The following is a 16,572-nucleotide window of genomic DNA, read 5'->3' as shown; positions in this document are numbered from 1 at the left end:
CCTGTTACCTGCGTCAGATCATTGCGAACCTTTGCTCCCTGCTAGGCAAGCTCATTCCGTCCGACATTTTCCTGCCTGATACCTTTTCCCGACCTGTTTCTGGACCCGTTTCTGCCCTGATCTGCTCTCCTGACCACCAATCTGTTTTGCCCTGTTTCCTGCCTGATACCTGTTGCCGACCTCTTTTCTAAACTCGATACCGCTCTTGCTCTCCCATCCCGGCTAGTGACCAGTATCCCTGCAGACTACGATTATCCTCGCTCGACACGGAAGTGCCACTACTGCGTTCCTGCCATCAGCTACCCGTGTCCGTCGATCATCGGATCGTGGACGCAAGCGCTGCTCCCCTTCTCTATCAATAAAGCTGAGTAAACGAACGCTACTGGGTCCTGTCTCCATTTCTGGTTTGTGACTAGGTAGGCAAAATGTTTACAAGGTAGTGCTTGTAGACTAGCCTAAGTTGTAACTACAATTTCCTTTTGAGCTAATAGTGCATTGTAAAAATAGTACAATGAAATGTTTGTTTTATTCAGCAACAAACATTTTTTTCAATACTGGCAACATATACATTTTTACTGTCTTGAGCTCTTGTTTAGGGTGGTGATGGCCCTGTGGAAGAAACTGGTTCTTAGTCTCTTAGTCTAATGTAGGGGTCTCCAAAGTGGCACAAGACTGCCCACTAAGGACAGCTGAGGTGCCTGTGGACCTGTTTAGAGAATAACTCACCAATTTTGGGCCATTGTGATTTTCTAGTTAAATTCTAAAAATGTTGGTTGGCTGTCATTTAACCAAACTTATAAAATTTCACCTTGTAATATCATAGTAGGAATGCTTATCAAATTGGGTGCCTTATCGTAAAAAAACATAGCAAAAGGGTTGAAGACCCCTGGTCTAGTGTTTCTCAAATGGTGGGTGGGGACCCAAAAGTGGGTCGCAGACCTGTTTTCAGTGTGTCGAGAGCCTGTGCCTTTCAAAAATGCTAGGAAAAATAATAACTGACGTTCAATTACCTGTTTAACTCTACAATACCCTGCAGATGCGAGTTTACACCTGCCATTTTACAGATGTTTACAGATGTTAAGCATGGAAAAACGCAGATACAGCAAAAATACACCAATTACTGTTTTGGATGTGCTTTGATTATCTCAAAGACAAAGCCATTTAAATGAAGCGCTTTGGATATGTTTAAAAATAATGCTAATTGAGCAGTAAAGGGGCAAAGAAATTGAATATTAATAATATTAAGTTATATTTTTTTAACGGGTCCGGTCAAGTCTGGTCTGGTCTCCACTTGTATACTTGGATCAGATTGATACTAAAATTCCCAGTATCGCGCTCGTCTAGTAAACAAACTTTAGCTGTCTTTTCTGTGGTGTGAAATTGCAGGCGTCAACTCACATTTGAAGGGAATTGTCCCCATCTACTGTTAAGGAGTTTAAATGACCCTCAATTATTATTTCTTTCTTTTCTTAGCTTTTTTTTGCCAAGGCAAAGGTCTGTGAACTACTGAAAACAAGTCCGTGACCCACTTTTGGGTCCCGAACCACCAGGTGATAAACACTGGACTAACAAGCTCAAAGACAGTTTCTTCCATAGGGCCATCACCACCCTAAACAAGTGCTTACCAGATGTAATACAAAAGGGTTTGCTGATAAATAAAATTGGACTACTTTTCATTGCACTAGTGTTTTGATGCACTATTTACGCGTTGTTAGTACAAAAGGAAATTGCATTTACAACTTAGGCCAGTCTCCATGGACTACCTTGTCAATATTTTTGTCTTTATTACGTTTATCTTGCTTATCCTGGAGTACCATGTCTGGTGCAAACAATGTTAACTACGTTGTGATCATTAACAATAAAGTATAGTCTAGAGGTAGTCTAATCTATCTGGAACAGTCTATTTTCCAGTCTGTAGTCCAGTCTCCAGAGTCACATCAAATAATGTTTATTTTTATAGTCCCTAATCACAAGAAGTCTCATAGGCTATACAGACTACAGTTTATTACACCATCACCTGACCTAAAAACCTACATGAAGGCAAGAAAATTTTAAAAACATCAGCATGAGAATCCACAGACAGTACACATATAGGTAAGAACAAAATGATTGGTTGACAGCTTTCTGAGGTCTACATCGTTCATAATCTCTTGACTATGGGTGTTTTAAGCCTAGATTTAAACACTGAGGTTGCAGATCAATCTCAGAGGGCAGAGCATTGCACAGGACAGGTGCCCGAATGGAGAACGTTCTAGGAATCTGCGAATTTCTTCTTGGCTCTTGGCATCACTAGGAGACCAGTGTTTTCCGAGCAAAGGCTCAGAGCAGGAACATAGGGGGTAAATCAATCTTCGTAATTAAATTAAATCAGTCCAGTCTCCTGTTCTGTTCTTGTTTCTGTTCTTGTTTCTGCTCTTGTTTCTGCTCTTGTTTCTGCTCTTGTTTCTGTTCTGTACTTGTTTCTGTCCTTTTGTTTCTGTTCTTTTGTTTCTGTTCTTTTGTTTCTGTTTCTGTTCTTTTGTTTTTGTTTCTGTTCTTTTGTTATCTGATCGGTTCGGTTCTGTTCCGTTCGAAGAAAACGTTTATGATGCTATGATGGATTCACTTCTGCTCTTTTGCAAATACAAATCATCCGTGGCGTTACCTGTGCATAGCTCTCAGGACGCGTGAGCAGAGGTAGCTCATAAGCCGTGGAAAAGTGTGTTCGGACCTGCTGCATCTGACCAAAACGTTCCCTCTTTCTCCATTTGGCCCGTCGGTTCTGGAACCACACCTAAAAACAAGAAGAATGACCATTTCAAACCTCTTCATTCGCTATGTTTCCTTTCTATTGTTGTCAAGTAAGAAAAGCGCTGAGTAAACACAACCAAGGGAGTCGTTTTGGCACTTTTACCCAGCAAACATTGTTTTAACCCTGCAAATATTACGTGAAAAATGCCAATGTTCCCATCAATGCCAAGACCAAAACTATACCCTTGCCAACAATACATCAAATCTATTTCAAGTTTTAAAGCCGTTTGAAATCTGGATTCCAGGCGGCATTAATTCTTTCACTCTGCAGTCATACCAGTAACATGATTTGACTCTAAATAACCATCAGTGCTTAAAGTTTTTTACCTGGCCTTATTATTATAGAGATAAATAAACAATAATGCTTCATTTATGGAGTTAAACCAACATTAATACTTTAACACTCATAAATTAAACCAGAATGAATGCTGTAACTCTGAAGTCAAACTCTTAAAATGCTTGAATTCTTAAAATTAAACCAGTAAAATGTTTTACTCTGGAGATGGATAACCAATAATGATTTAACTCTGAAGTTAAACTGGTATTACATATTTAAGTTTGTAGATAAATTAGCAATGATTTTTTTTATTTATAAAATGAAACCAATATGAATACTTTAACGCTCAGGACTTGCAACAGCATTTTGTTTGAATTCTGGAGTTAAATCAGCATTATGTCATGAACCACAACAGGATCAGGACCCAAACGCGTGACATTTCGCACATAAGCCTTTCATTTTACGGGAAATGGGCAGTCATGCACGTTAGGCAGCAGTCTGGCGTGAAATGATAGGAAGCCAGAGGCCAACGAGATCGATACCAATTGCCCGAGTAGATATCGGACAGATGGGGTCGATACCGGACAGGACGGGACAGACAGGATTGATAATGAAGCAGGATATCAAAAATAAACAGGACAAACTAGACAGGAATGAAAACTGGAGAGAATAATAAACAGGACAAAAATAAATGGGAAAGAAACTGGAAACCGATATTAAAAGGACAAAAATAAACGGGAACAATACCGGACAGGAAATGCCAACAGGAAACAGGACCGAGTCAAAATCCTCGTCTTGCGGGGCAGAGGTTCGTTGACGGACTGACAAAGGAAGAATGAGAGCACTGATCTTACTTAAATAGATGATAAGCCAATCTGTCAATGAGCCGCAGCTGGCGCCACATGGGCGGGGCCAATTAGGCGCCATGGCAACCGTGACACATTTTTACTTTAACACTCGAAAGTAGAGTGAATTATTGCACATGCTCGAGGTTTACTTTAATTGTAGGATGAAAATGGTGAAAGTAAGAAAAGGATTGTAGCAAGTACAGTCCACATGCCAACCGAGATGTGAAAAACGATCAAAGTCTAAGAGAAACACATAGGCGGACGCACCACAGAAGCAGCTTGACAGATGCTGCAATGATGAATTTGGCCAGAAGATGGCTTCAGAAAGTAGAATATTTTGAATTTACGGACACCACCTTTAACACTCAGGAGTTAAACCAGCATGACTTTGACTATGGAGTTAAATAAGCATCAATGCTCTTACTTGGGGGCTGCACGGTAGATGAGTGGTTTGCAGCACAGTTCTGAGGTTATGGGATCAAACCTACCTAAGGCCTTCCTATGTGAAGTTTGCATGTTCTTCCTGTGCTTGTGTGGGTTTCCTCCCACATTCCAAAAATATACATGTCAGGTTAATTGGCCGGTCCAAATTGTCCCAAAGTGTGAATGAGCGAGTGAGCTGTATGTCTCTGTGTGCCTTGCGACTGGCTGGCAACCAGTTCAAGGTGTCCCCTGCCCACTGCCCAAAGATAACTGGGATGGACTCCAGAACCCCCGTGACCCTACTGTGGACAAGCGGTGCAGATAATGGGTGGATGGATGCTTTTACTGGGTGTTAAACCAGTATCACTGCTCAAACTCTGGAGCTAAAACGGCATGAAAATTAACTCCCTCAAAGATATAGCAAATTTAAATTGGAGATTCAAGTTTATTCTTTTAAACTCGTCTTGCCTTTTTGGAACACCATATACTGTGACAGTGACATTTTCAAGTTGATTAAAATCAAGCAAAACTTCCCCTTAAGTACCAAAATAAAGTAGCGTTTTCCCCTGAGACTGGCTGGCAACCAGTTCAGGGTGTCCCCTGCCCACTGCCCGAAGATAGCTAGGATGTGGGGCTCTGGCACCCCCGCGACCCTACTGAGGATAAGCGGTGCAGATAATGGATGAAGTATCGTTTTCATTTTAACAGAGAAAAGGTAAGATTTGAAATACAATCCCCAAAGCATATACCGTAAATTCCGGACTATAGAGCGCACCTGATTATAAGCCGCACCCACCACATTTTAAGAGGAAAACCGATTTTGTACATGCACAAGCCGCACCTGTATATAGGCCGCTTGCGCCCACATTTAAACATGAAACACAAACACAAAATTAACCCAAACCCGACTTCAAGTCCCGCAATTGAAAGTAAATGTCCTTCATTAAAGTCCACAGTCCAAAAATCACAGCCGGCAAAATGAACGGAAAATGATACCGGTACTTAAGGTTTGATGCAGACCTGCAGAGTCCGGGTCCCGTTGAAAGTAATCCAAGGAAAAAAGTGCATATTTCCAAAGGTTAGGGTGGGAAAAATATATCAGATGAACACATTTACTCACACAACTCCTTTTTCTTTAACCAACTTTTTACCCCCTCTTCTTTCCTTTTCTGTCCCTCACCTTTAGCGGTCCCCACTTAAACTCGGCACCCCGCGTTTGTTCCGCCCCTCATTTTTCGTTCACACGTGCAAAACATATCAGAATAAGTGTCTAAAATAAATACATTACAAAAATATACAGTTGCAAATAATAATAATAATAATAATAATTTCCTTGTATTGTCATTCTGTGTAACAATGTACACAGAACGAAATGTCGATTGCATCTGACCCGATGCAGCCGCAGCCAAGAGAGGGCGCCGCCGACCACTTTTTAAGTCTTAGGAATGACTCGGCCGGGGCGCGAACCCGAACCTCCCAGTCTCAAAGCGGGCGCCTTACCATCTATACATGGTTACACATATTTACAAAGAAAGACGGTACACCGAGAGAGTTTTCAAAGCTTTAATAATAATAATAATATAGCTTTGACAGGGCAGTTAATGGTAGCAACACTCGAGCGCCGCTGGCGGCCGTTAGAAAAATGACATAAATTGGCCGCATCACTGAATAAGCCGCAGGGTTGAAAGTTAGGGAAAAAAGTTGCGGCTTATAGTCCGGAATTTACTGTAGATCCGCATTCAGACACATACAAAACAGTTCATTTCTATTTCCGAATAGTTATATTTATATTGCTATGAAAAAATGTCTCTTTTCTAAAGAGCCTTCATTCAGACAACAAAACGTAAACAGGATCTCTCTCGGTTCACCTTTGCTTATTTGCAATGTGACAAGCGCTGAGTGCCTCACGTTTCTTGTAATCGCATTTGACGTTTGGGCTTCAAACCGCCGTGTAATGAAAGCGTCAGTGTGCCGAGCCATATTCTAATGTGACTGCGTCTTGCCCTTCAAGCAGTGGTGGGCAACCAGGCCTTCTCTGCTGGCTTGAGAAACATCTGAATCATGTGATTTAATTCTATTTTGTCCATGAATACTTTAAAAATTCCAAATTGTCTGTCAGCTTTCTTTCATTGCTTTGCCTTGGTTGCACTGTTTCTGGACTTGTGTTTCATATTCAAGCTTTTAACCAATCACATTTCGTTGCCAGGGTCAGAAAACTGCCCGGGGGCCTTCAGAATAAGATTTGCAGGCCTTGAAGCATAGCATTAGTGTCTGATAAAGCTGTTGGTTTGGCCAATAAGATTTTGAGTTTGCGACATCAAGGCCTTCTTGCAGGCGTAAGGAAACCTAAGCTAGTGGGCAGTAATGCGCCAAAGTCTAAAATCTATTATTCTACTAAATTATAATAGCATTTATTTTATTATCACTCTACAGTGAAATTTTAACTCATTTGACCTTACTTATACTAAGCAAATTTAATGTCAAACAATTATGAATCTCTGAAAAACACACAACAAAATGTTGATTAAAAATGATTGACTTTTCAGTGCAACAACAAATTAATAACCATGAAATACAAGAACGACTTTTACATTTGTTATGAAAAACACGTTACCCCTAAAAAACACAGGAAACATAAATGAAAATAGTTACAGATATACAAATCATTATGAAATACAAAACAATTTTAACCTTTCTATCCGCAGAAAAAACAGGGGGCATGCCGACCAAAAGCATGCAGTAGGCAGCCAGGATAACAGGGAGCCAACAATAAAAAAAACGATTTTAGTAACAAAGATGAACCCAGCCATAAATATACCAAATGATCACAGCAGGCTATCCAGATGCTGTAGAGCAGGGGTGTCAAACAGGCGGCCCGCAGGCTCGCTAAGGGATTGAATCAGGCCCGCGAGAGAACACTTAGAGAAGCGCAAGAGAAAAATGAGCTGCAGGTTGAAATATGTCCACTTGATGTTGCCAAAGCCAGGTGCCTCTCACAAACGCTGTACTTGTATTTATCTATCTCTCTCACGATCTCTCTGTCTCTCTCTTTCACTCTCTGTCTCCCTCTCGCCCTCTTCTTCTCTTTCTTTGTTCATCTTTGTCTCTGTGTCTTTTTACCTTGTTTTGCTCTCTCTCTTTACCCTTTCTCTCTCTTTTCCTTTTCTCTCTCCTTTCTCTTTCTCTCTCTCTTGCTTTCTCCTTCTCTCTTTCTCCCCTTCTCAAGTTTTCTCCTTCTCTTTTCTCTCCTTCTCTCTTGTCTCTATCTATTTCTCTTTGTATTTTGATCTTTCACTCTATTTATTTTCCCCTTTTTTACTATTTCTCTTTTCATCTCTTTCTCACGCTCTCTCTCTCTCTCTCTCTCCCTTTCTCACTTTCTCTCTCTCGCTCGCTCTCTTTTTCCCTTTCTCTCTATTTTTCTCCCCCTCTCGTTTTCTTATTTCTTTATCTATTTTTTTCTTTCTCTCTAATCTACTAGTCTGGCCCCCAAAAGAAAGTTTCTTCTATCGTTTTCTTCTATCGTGTGGCCTAGAGTTAAGATGAGTTTGACCCGGATGAACCGAAACCGATCAGCGGAAAAAAACCGAGTGGCTGGCTCACCAAAAACATGCAGTAAGCAGCCAGGACAACCGCGAGCCAATGACAATAAGACGACCATGGCAGCAACAAACACAAACAGGAGAAGAACAATGCGCAAGGTAGGCAAGCCAGCTAGCCGACTGCTAACGTGGCTAACAAACAAAACTGGAAGCCTTTGGGAGCCTGCACACAAACAAGGAGCTATCTGGACAATATTATATTCGTTGCGTAACACTCGGCAAAAAACCTGAGCGTAAAGTCACAATCACATACCTAAAAGCGGGCAAAGGCAAAAAAGGAACACACGCTGTACAAGACGGTAGGTTAACTTTTGCACAAACCTTGAGATGATCAAAGCACGCCCCTCGGACAAGACAGTCAGACGTCCCCCAGCGGCACGGTAAGCAAAGTTCCAATTACTCCGAGCGGCAATAAGCGCTACACATATGCTGATTACTACAATCGCCATCTGCTTTTCAATGGAACGCGCCATTGTTTAGGTTGTCGTTGTCATCCGGTGATGTCACAGCTCTAGGGGATATGAGCTTAAACTATCTACTTTCAAAATGAATTCCTCGAGATCCATGACACGTGGAGTATCTTAAAACATATCTGCTTGATTGTGGGGAGGAACGCTACACTTTCTGTGCTTCATAGAAAAAAGGGTCTTTTGTAATCCCATAACTGAAGTCCTTGGTGTGAAATACACAGCAGGCCTCTGGTTTTAAGCCACGGGTGCGCGTGTTCGCTGCAATGATAATGGAGAAATGAAACCTGAGAAGAAATTGCGACATAGCTTTGTTTGCGTTTTCCTTTTTAATTTCCTGTAGCGCTCGGATACCGTCGCTGCATAAATTACAGAAGCTTAGCAGCCGTCTTTCCCCTCGTGTAAAATGACTCCTAGCCAATGTTCCCTCTAATTTTCCACGGGTCTGAGCGTTCACACATAGCAACGCTTGAAACTACAGTGAGCAACCATAATCCCAAGTGTGGCAAGATAATTCATTATCAAACATGTCCAAATCTTGACATCAAGTTACATTTTGCTGAGTTTCCGGCAATGCAAAATTATTTTTCTCTTTTGAATGAATTGACTCGTGTACTATTGCAAAGGTTGTACGGCCTACAAACGTCGTTTGTTCTTACAATTCTTTCACATAATATACATTTTTTTTTTATTTCCTGATATATTTTGTCGCAAAATATTTACATTTTTGGGGGCTTATTTTGTCGGTTGTAAGATACAGAACTGTACTTAATCACAATATTTAGTGGAAGTACAATGTTGGCAACAAAATTCACTTGATATAATTGGAAATGATTTAAAACACAAACTTTTTCTTCTTTCTTCTTTTCTGTGTTTTTTTCTACTTTTTTTCAAATTCCTTTAAAAAAAATCTCATTGTGTTTATTTTTTCTGAGCCGTTACTTTTTTCTTTTTTTTCTCTATTTACTATTTTCCTACATTTCTTTCTTTTCTTTTTTTCTGGCTTTTTTCTGAATTTTTCCTTCTTTTTTTCTCTTCCTTTTGTTTCTTTTTTTTCTCAGCTTCTCACTACTTTTTAATTTTGGTATTTTTTTATTTTTTGTTCTATTCCCCTCTTCCTTTAAGTCATTTTGTGCATAATTTTGCATTATATTTGGTCATGTTGGGATTAAAGAAGCAAAAAAAACCTGAAGAGCCGTTTAGGACCCGAAAGAGCCGGTTCCTTTTAGTGAGCCGAGCCGAAGAAGCCGGTTCTTGAAAAACTCTACTAACTTTACTCAACAAGATTCACTTGTTATAATTGGAAGTTATTTGAATGCAACACAAACTTTTTCTTCTTTTTTCCGTGTTCTTTTCTACATTTTTTGTTACTTTTTTCTTTTTGTTCCCTATTTCCTTTTTTTTCCTACATTTCTTTCTTTTCTTTTTTCGGGCTTTTTTTCTAAACTTTTCCTTCTTTTTTTCTCTTCCTTTTGTTTCTTTTTTTTCAGCTTTACACTACTTTTTAATTTTGGTATTTTTTTCTTTTTTGTTGTATTCCCCCTTCCTTTAAGTCATTTTGTGCATAATTGTACTTTTTGATCATGTTGGGATTAAAGAAGCAAAAACAACCCGAAGAGCCGTTTAGGACCCGAAAGAGCCGGTTCCTTTTAGTGAGCCGAGCCGAAGAAGCCGGCCGGTTTTCTACTAACTTTACTCAACTTCGTTCTACTTCGACTCGACTTCAAAATACCGCATTTAGGACACAACGTCAGGGGAACCCGTGTATTTTTACCTTCATGCACTGTAACTTTGACTTAAGTCGCTTCTTAATCAGTAATTTTGAGCCCTCATTTTTGTGCGCATGCTAGATTTTCTTGTGCGCTGAGAATGTGCGAGCAGTGCGCAATTCTGCTCCTAGCCAAATGTCCGTCTCGATTCCTCGCACTCCAATCTGTTGGTTATTACCAAGAAAGAAATTGTATTTGCATGTTGCGCTGGCCGGGTCCTGACAGTAATTGGGAAAGACCTTGACAGCTTAAGTAGCTGCCGGACTTTCAATGAGGCTTTATTTATGTTGCGGGGCCGAGCCAGCGAGGGAGTAGAGAAATGGCAAACGGGCCCCAGCAGGAGAGCCGTACGGCCCCGGGAATACTTTGAAGCGTGAGAGCAGTTCGGGGGATTGATAACCCGCCTCGGCTGTCACTCACGTCAGCTGAAAAGAAATCCGAGGCCGGGACTGGCTTGGCTTTTCCGACACCCTCAAAGCTCCCTTGATAGGACGGAAACACCATGTTGTGCCCCCGCTAAATTTTCTTTCGCGCGGTTCCACTTTCAAAAGTCTTATAACCAGGGGTCCGTAAACATTTTGAGTGTGTGTTTAGAATAGAATAGAATAGAATAGAATATACCTTTATTGTGGCAGCACGGCGGCGCAGTGGTTAGCGCATGTGCGGCACAGTTCATGTAATGGGAACCTCCTGCGTGGGTTCAAATCCAGCTCCAGACTTCCTGTGCGGAGTTTGTATGTTCTCCCCGTGCTTGCGTGGGTTTCCTCCGGGCACTCCGGTTTCCTCCCACATTCCAAAAACATGCATTTCAGGTGAATTGGCCGGTCCAAATTGTCCCTAGGTGTGAATGAGCGAGTGAGTTGTCTGTCCCCGTGTGCCCTGCGATTGGCTGGCAACCAGTTCAGGGTGTCCCCTGCCCACTGCCCGATGATTGCTGAGATGGGCTCCAGCACCCCCGCGACCCTACTGAGGATAAGCGGTGCAGCTGATGAGATGAGATACCTTTATTGTCTCATTGCCAGCCAATCGCAGGGCACACAGGGACAGACAACTCGCTCGCTCATTCACACCTAGGGACAATTTGGACCGGCCAGTCCACCTGAAACGCATGTCTTTGGAATGTGGGAGGAAACCGGAGTGCCCGGAGGAAACCCACGCAAGCACGGGGAGAACATGCAAACTCCGCACAGGAAGTCTGGAGCTGGATTTGAACCCTTGCAGGAGGTTCCCATGACATTGTTACAAAATGGGTTAACATATTGTGACAACGAAATTGGGCATGACACTCCAGTTTCACACGTTCGCAGTGAGGTAAAAAGCCAAGAAGATAAAGGAACAGAGAAGATAAGGTTATAAAACAAGGAGGATAAGGCTATAGTTATAATTTACATGATACTTACACAAGAAATGTCGGCATGTAGGATGTTACATATAGTTGGTATCGTAATACAGTTGGTATCGTAAGGGTTGTGAAATTTGGCATTTGGTGCAAAAGTCATCATAGTGCAAAAAAAATAGTCAACATATGCATTGGTGCAAACATATTCATCATAGTGGAGAAAAAAAAACAAAAAACAAAAATAAAATGGAGTATAGTAGCAGTGTTCTCGTTTGCCTGCTTCCCTGCATCCTAGATGCATTATTTTTACTGGGGACGCATCGTCTCAAATCAACCTGCGTCCCCGGGACGCAACTATTTTGACACTAAATTGTCATCATCATTTTTAACAAAGAATTACCGCACTCCAAACTTTTCGTCAGGCAGATCCGCCATTGTTGTTTTGGTCTCGCGGTTCGAGTTTTCGTCTGCACGCCCGTCTCTTTTTAGAGAACCGGCTTTTTTGGCTCAACTCATTAAAGAGCCGGCTCTCAAACGGCTCACTTGCTTTGATGCATTATATTACGAATGATGATGTTTTATAAAGAAGTTAAGAAAAAAAGGAAGTATAAAAGGAGAAAATGAAAAAAGACAGGTTTGTGGTGATTCCTTTTTAATCAGTACATTACCAACAATAATTTAATGAAGAAAATGAATTCATAATTTCAATAAGAAAATGTATTATTCTACTTAATTATATTTCCATGTATTTTTTCCTTCTAGATTGAACGTGCAAGCGACTTCATTTTTGAACTTTTTTTATAATAAACCTCATTCATGTCGAGCAACTCAGTGTCTCACAACAAAATGTCCATTGACAATATATATGATATAAGGAAACACATGTACAATATAACATGTTAAACTACATAAATAAACATGTTTGAAAAAAAAAATTTGAATTTTGTAAGGGAAAATACGACAGTTTGTAAGAGCATGGAGCACACTAAATTTTGGGGACCCAATGATCTCTGTTGGGACCCATAGATTTTTGAGCATGCGAGTCCCCGGGACCCATTACTTTTCACAGGTAAAATGAACACTGTAGTAGTATGTAGAGAGTACAGTAGTGTTGAATGAGAGTAGTGTTTTAGCATGGGTATACAGACGCTCCCCTACTTACGAACATTCGAGTTATGAAAAAAAATCGGGATGTCGAAAAGTATCCAGACATTGCTGTAAGTTAGATTTTGTATTGTGTGCACCTTTTTCCGAGTAGAGGATAGTACTGTAATGCTACTTTCCGCCACTACCGGCGTGTGGCGCTGTAAGAGCTCACCCAGCATCCACCCCGAAGAAGAAATCCGTCTTCCTCTTCCTAGTTCGTGTGCAAACATACTATACTGTATCTCCAGCGCGCTAAGAACTTTGACATTTTTATTGTTTAATATCTCGTGCATCCATTCAATATGGTTGGTGTAAAGTGTAAAGAAGAGGCGAACTGTTCATTTGAAAGGAAAGTGGAATAAGAAAGCTTGATGCGGTTGAGAAATTGGTCGGATCGCTTTTTTCGGCCACTTTCTACCATGGAGGAGGAAATCGCCTAAATCTTGAAGTCCATCTTCCAAAAGTATGTTAAACTTCATCTCATCTCATTAGCCGTACCGCTTATCCTCATTAGGGTCGCGGGGGGGCTGGAGCCCATCCCAGCCATCTTCGGGCAGTGGGCAGGGGACACCCTGAACTGGTTGCCAGCCAATTGCAGGGCACACGGGAACAGACAACTCATTCGCTCATTCACACCTAGGGACAATTTGGACCGGCCAATTCACCTGAAATGCATGTTTTTGGAATGTGGGAGGAAACCGGAGTGCCCGGAGGAAACCCACGCAAGCACGGGGAGAACATACAAACTCCGCACAGAAAGTCTGGAGCTGGATTTGAACCCACGACAGGTTCCCATGACATGAACTGTGCCGCACAAGCTCTAACCACTGCGCCGTTGTGCTGCCCTATGCTTTATTTATCTTTATAGAGCATATCATTTTATAAAATGTTGGTATTTTACTACAAAACAATACAAACCTTAAACATACAAAATATAGCACTGAAGAAACTCTCGTCTTGTTCGTAAGTAGGGCAGCGTTTGTATACATATTTAAATTATTTCAAGCAGAAATAAGCTGTTCACTACAATCGCAGTCTGTTAAGGAGCTGTCTCATAGGTTGTGTTAATGGGATTCTTTCAATGATGTCACAGCTCTCAAGCAGGGGTTGGGAAACTATGGCTCCTGAGCCATATATGGCTATTTTCATAAGTACAAATGGCTCGGTGATAAAATGGAATTAGTGTATTTTTTTAATGTATAATTTCATCCAGAACCAATTGTCACACAAGCGATGCTCAGGCAATACTAAAAGACGTGGTTCGGTCCAGTATATATAGGACACAACTTTAATTACAGTTAAGAGTCAAGGTATCACACCAACAGACCCAGTTGTGGCTGTAAATAATCATTTTATTTAAAAGCTCATTAAACAATCTTTTTTCATTTTTAATACACTTTATGATGAAAAGCCACAGAACAAGCTTTGGTCCAAAACAAAAGTTTTACCCAGAAGCTAAAGCTTCTGTAGAGCAATTTGACTGGATAAGCGTTAGGAATAGGTGGAGCTTTACACTTTTCCTCTTTTGTCTAGCACCGTCTGCACTAAAGGTAAATACGTTGATATTCTCATTTGCAATATTTTGCGACATTTTTACAGAGGGACTTTGCTTGCACCTTGTTTTGAAACTCTTTTTCAGGAGAAGCCTTAACACTCTTAAGTAACTTCAGGTAGATCAATATCTGCATAATTGTGTGGAGGAATACTACTCGTTCTGTTCCGAATTGATAAAAAAGTTGTCTTTTTGACCCCTGTTCTAGGTTTTTCCTGATGCTGTTCGAGCCCCTCAATGTTTTTAGAAGCCCCCAACCTTTGACCCTTCAGTGTACGGGAACTGCATATGACTCCGATCTGAACTCGTGTTGGAAAAGAAAGCAAACAAGCTCGAATGAGATCTTTCATTAAAAGTTCTTTAGGTTTGGGATTACGAGTCAACATCTCGGGAGATATTGTTAACTCTTTTTGTCAGAGAGGGTTTAAAAATGTGTTTTGAAGATTTCGGCTTCAAACCGATGACATCAATCAGGGGAGAGGCTGGATTGGGTTTATAAATGTGGCCAGGGGCGGATTCCTGGAGAAGGGTGCAATTTTTCTCATTTATGAGTAAATATACATGCAGACATTTACATGTTATATTTCTTTTTTATATTGATCTTATTTTGGTTTATATCTATATGTTTCTATTTCTATTTGTTTTTCTGTTTTTTTTGTTGTGCTTCTTCTCTTCCGGAGCGTAAGATCGTGGTGTCGAAGACGGAAAAAACAGGTCGATAGCCGGGACAGGAGAGCCAAAACGTGGTCGGGATCAAAAACGGGTCGTAAGCCGGGACGGGAGAGCAGAACGTGGTCGGGGTCAAAAAACGGGTCGTAGCCGGAGACAAACGGGGAAATCAACCTATCGTGGCTGCAGAGCCGGAGCTAAGGTGAGGGCTAAGCGGCTAGCGGCGTTATAAGCCTTCGGTAATCATGGGAAATGAATTCTCTATCAACCGACGAACTGGCTGTGCTGGTGAAAAACATCAAAGCGTAGAGGGAGTGCAGTTTCTGTTTTACGGAAACGTGGCTCACGTCTAGCATCCCGGACGCTAACGTGGAGCTACCCCACTAGTATAGTTGTAGTATTTTTGTGTGATGATATTACTGTAGTAGTAGTTTTGTAGTATTTTTTTTCCTTTTAGGATGAAAGCAAAATAACATTTAGGTCCATTTTAAGCACCAAATTTGATATTTAGTTTCGTAGTAATTTTGTTGTTTTTTCATCGTTTTTTTATAGTATGTTCATGGTATCTTCATTTCCATAGTAGTGTTTTTCTAGTGTATCCGTAGTATTTTTGTAATAGGATATCAGTTGTATTCCTGTTGTAGTATTTTTGTGTCATATTACTGTAGTAGTAGTTTTCTAGTATTTCTGCAATATTCTTTTTCCTTTTAGAATGAAAGCAAAATAAAATTTAGGCCCATTTTTAAGCACCAAATTTGATAGTTTTGTAGTAATTTTGTAGTATTTTCAAAGTTTTTTTATGGTATGTTCATGGTATTTTCATTTCCATAGTAGTATTTTTCTAGTGTTGCTGTAGTATTTTTGTAGTATTATATCAACTGTATTTTTGTTGCATTCCTGTTGTAGAATTTTTGTGTGATAATATTACTGTAGTAGTAGTTTTGTATTATTTCTGCAGTATTTTTTTTTTTTCGTTTTAGGATAAAAGCAAAATAAAATTTTAGGTCAATTTTTAAGCATCAAACTTGATATTTAGTTTCGTAGTAATTTTGTTGTTTTTTCATAGTTTTTTATGGTACGTTCATAGTATTTTCATTTCCATAGTAGTATTTTTCTAATGTTGCTGTAGTATTTTTGTAGTGTGATATCAGTTGTATTTTTGTTGCATTCCTGTTGTAGTATTTTTGTGTCATATTACTGTCGTAGTAGTTTTCCAGTATTTCTGCAGTATTTTTTTTTTCGTTTTAGGATGAAAGCAAAATAACATTTTAGGCCCATTTTTAAGCACCAAATTTGATAGTTTTGTAGTAATTTTGTAGTATTTTCATAGTTTTTTTATAGTATGCTCATAGTATTTTCATTTCCATAGTACTATTTTTGTAGTGTTGCAGTAGTATTTTTGTAGTAGTATATCAGTTGTATTTTTGTAGCATTACCGACCATAGTTTTTCCACCTCTACCATCAACATTCCCACTCGAGACTCACCCCATTTATGTGTTTTTGGCGTCCCGATTGGAACACGGAGCGGCCGAGGGGCTTCTCGCTCCTTTCATCTTCAGAGTGGAACATTTAAGAGGGCCGCCGGGAGAGGCGAAGGCCGTAAAAGCCCGATCCTTCGAGTCACCTCATGTTATAACCCCTCGGCCGCATCGGTGAAGCCATCTCATGTGTTGCCAAAATCGTTTTCGT

General features: G+C 40.4%; 1 protein-coding gene across 1 annotated transcript in view; it reads right to left on the bottom strand.

Moving 5' to 3' along the window:
• The window catches only part of LOC148366843 (homeobox protein aristaless-like 4), a 53,418-nt gene that overhangs the window by 1,618 nt on the left and 35,228 nt on the right, over positions 1 to 16,572 (bottom strand). The window contains exon 3 of the mRNA XM_088333169.1: positions 2,645 to 2,773. Within this exon, the coding sequence (XP_088189295.1) occupies positions 2,645 to 2,773 (129 nt within the window). The remainder of the gene's footprint in view (positions 1 to 2,644; positions 2,774 to 16,572) is intronic.

This window comes from Urocampus carinirostris, chromosome 4 (genome assembly GCF_059441175.1).
Source record: "Urocampus carinirostris isolate Australia breed hairy pipefish chromosome 4, RoL_Ucar_1.0, whole genome shotgun sequence".
Lineage (NCBI taxonomy): Eukaryota > Metazoa > Chordata > Actinopteri > Syngnathiformes > Syngnathidae > Urocampus > Urocampus carinirostris.
The sequence above is the reverse complement of the archived record's forward strand: the minus strand, read 5'-3'. Positions and strand labels throughout refer to the sequence as shown.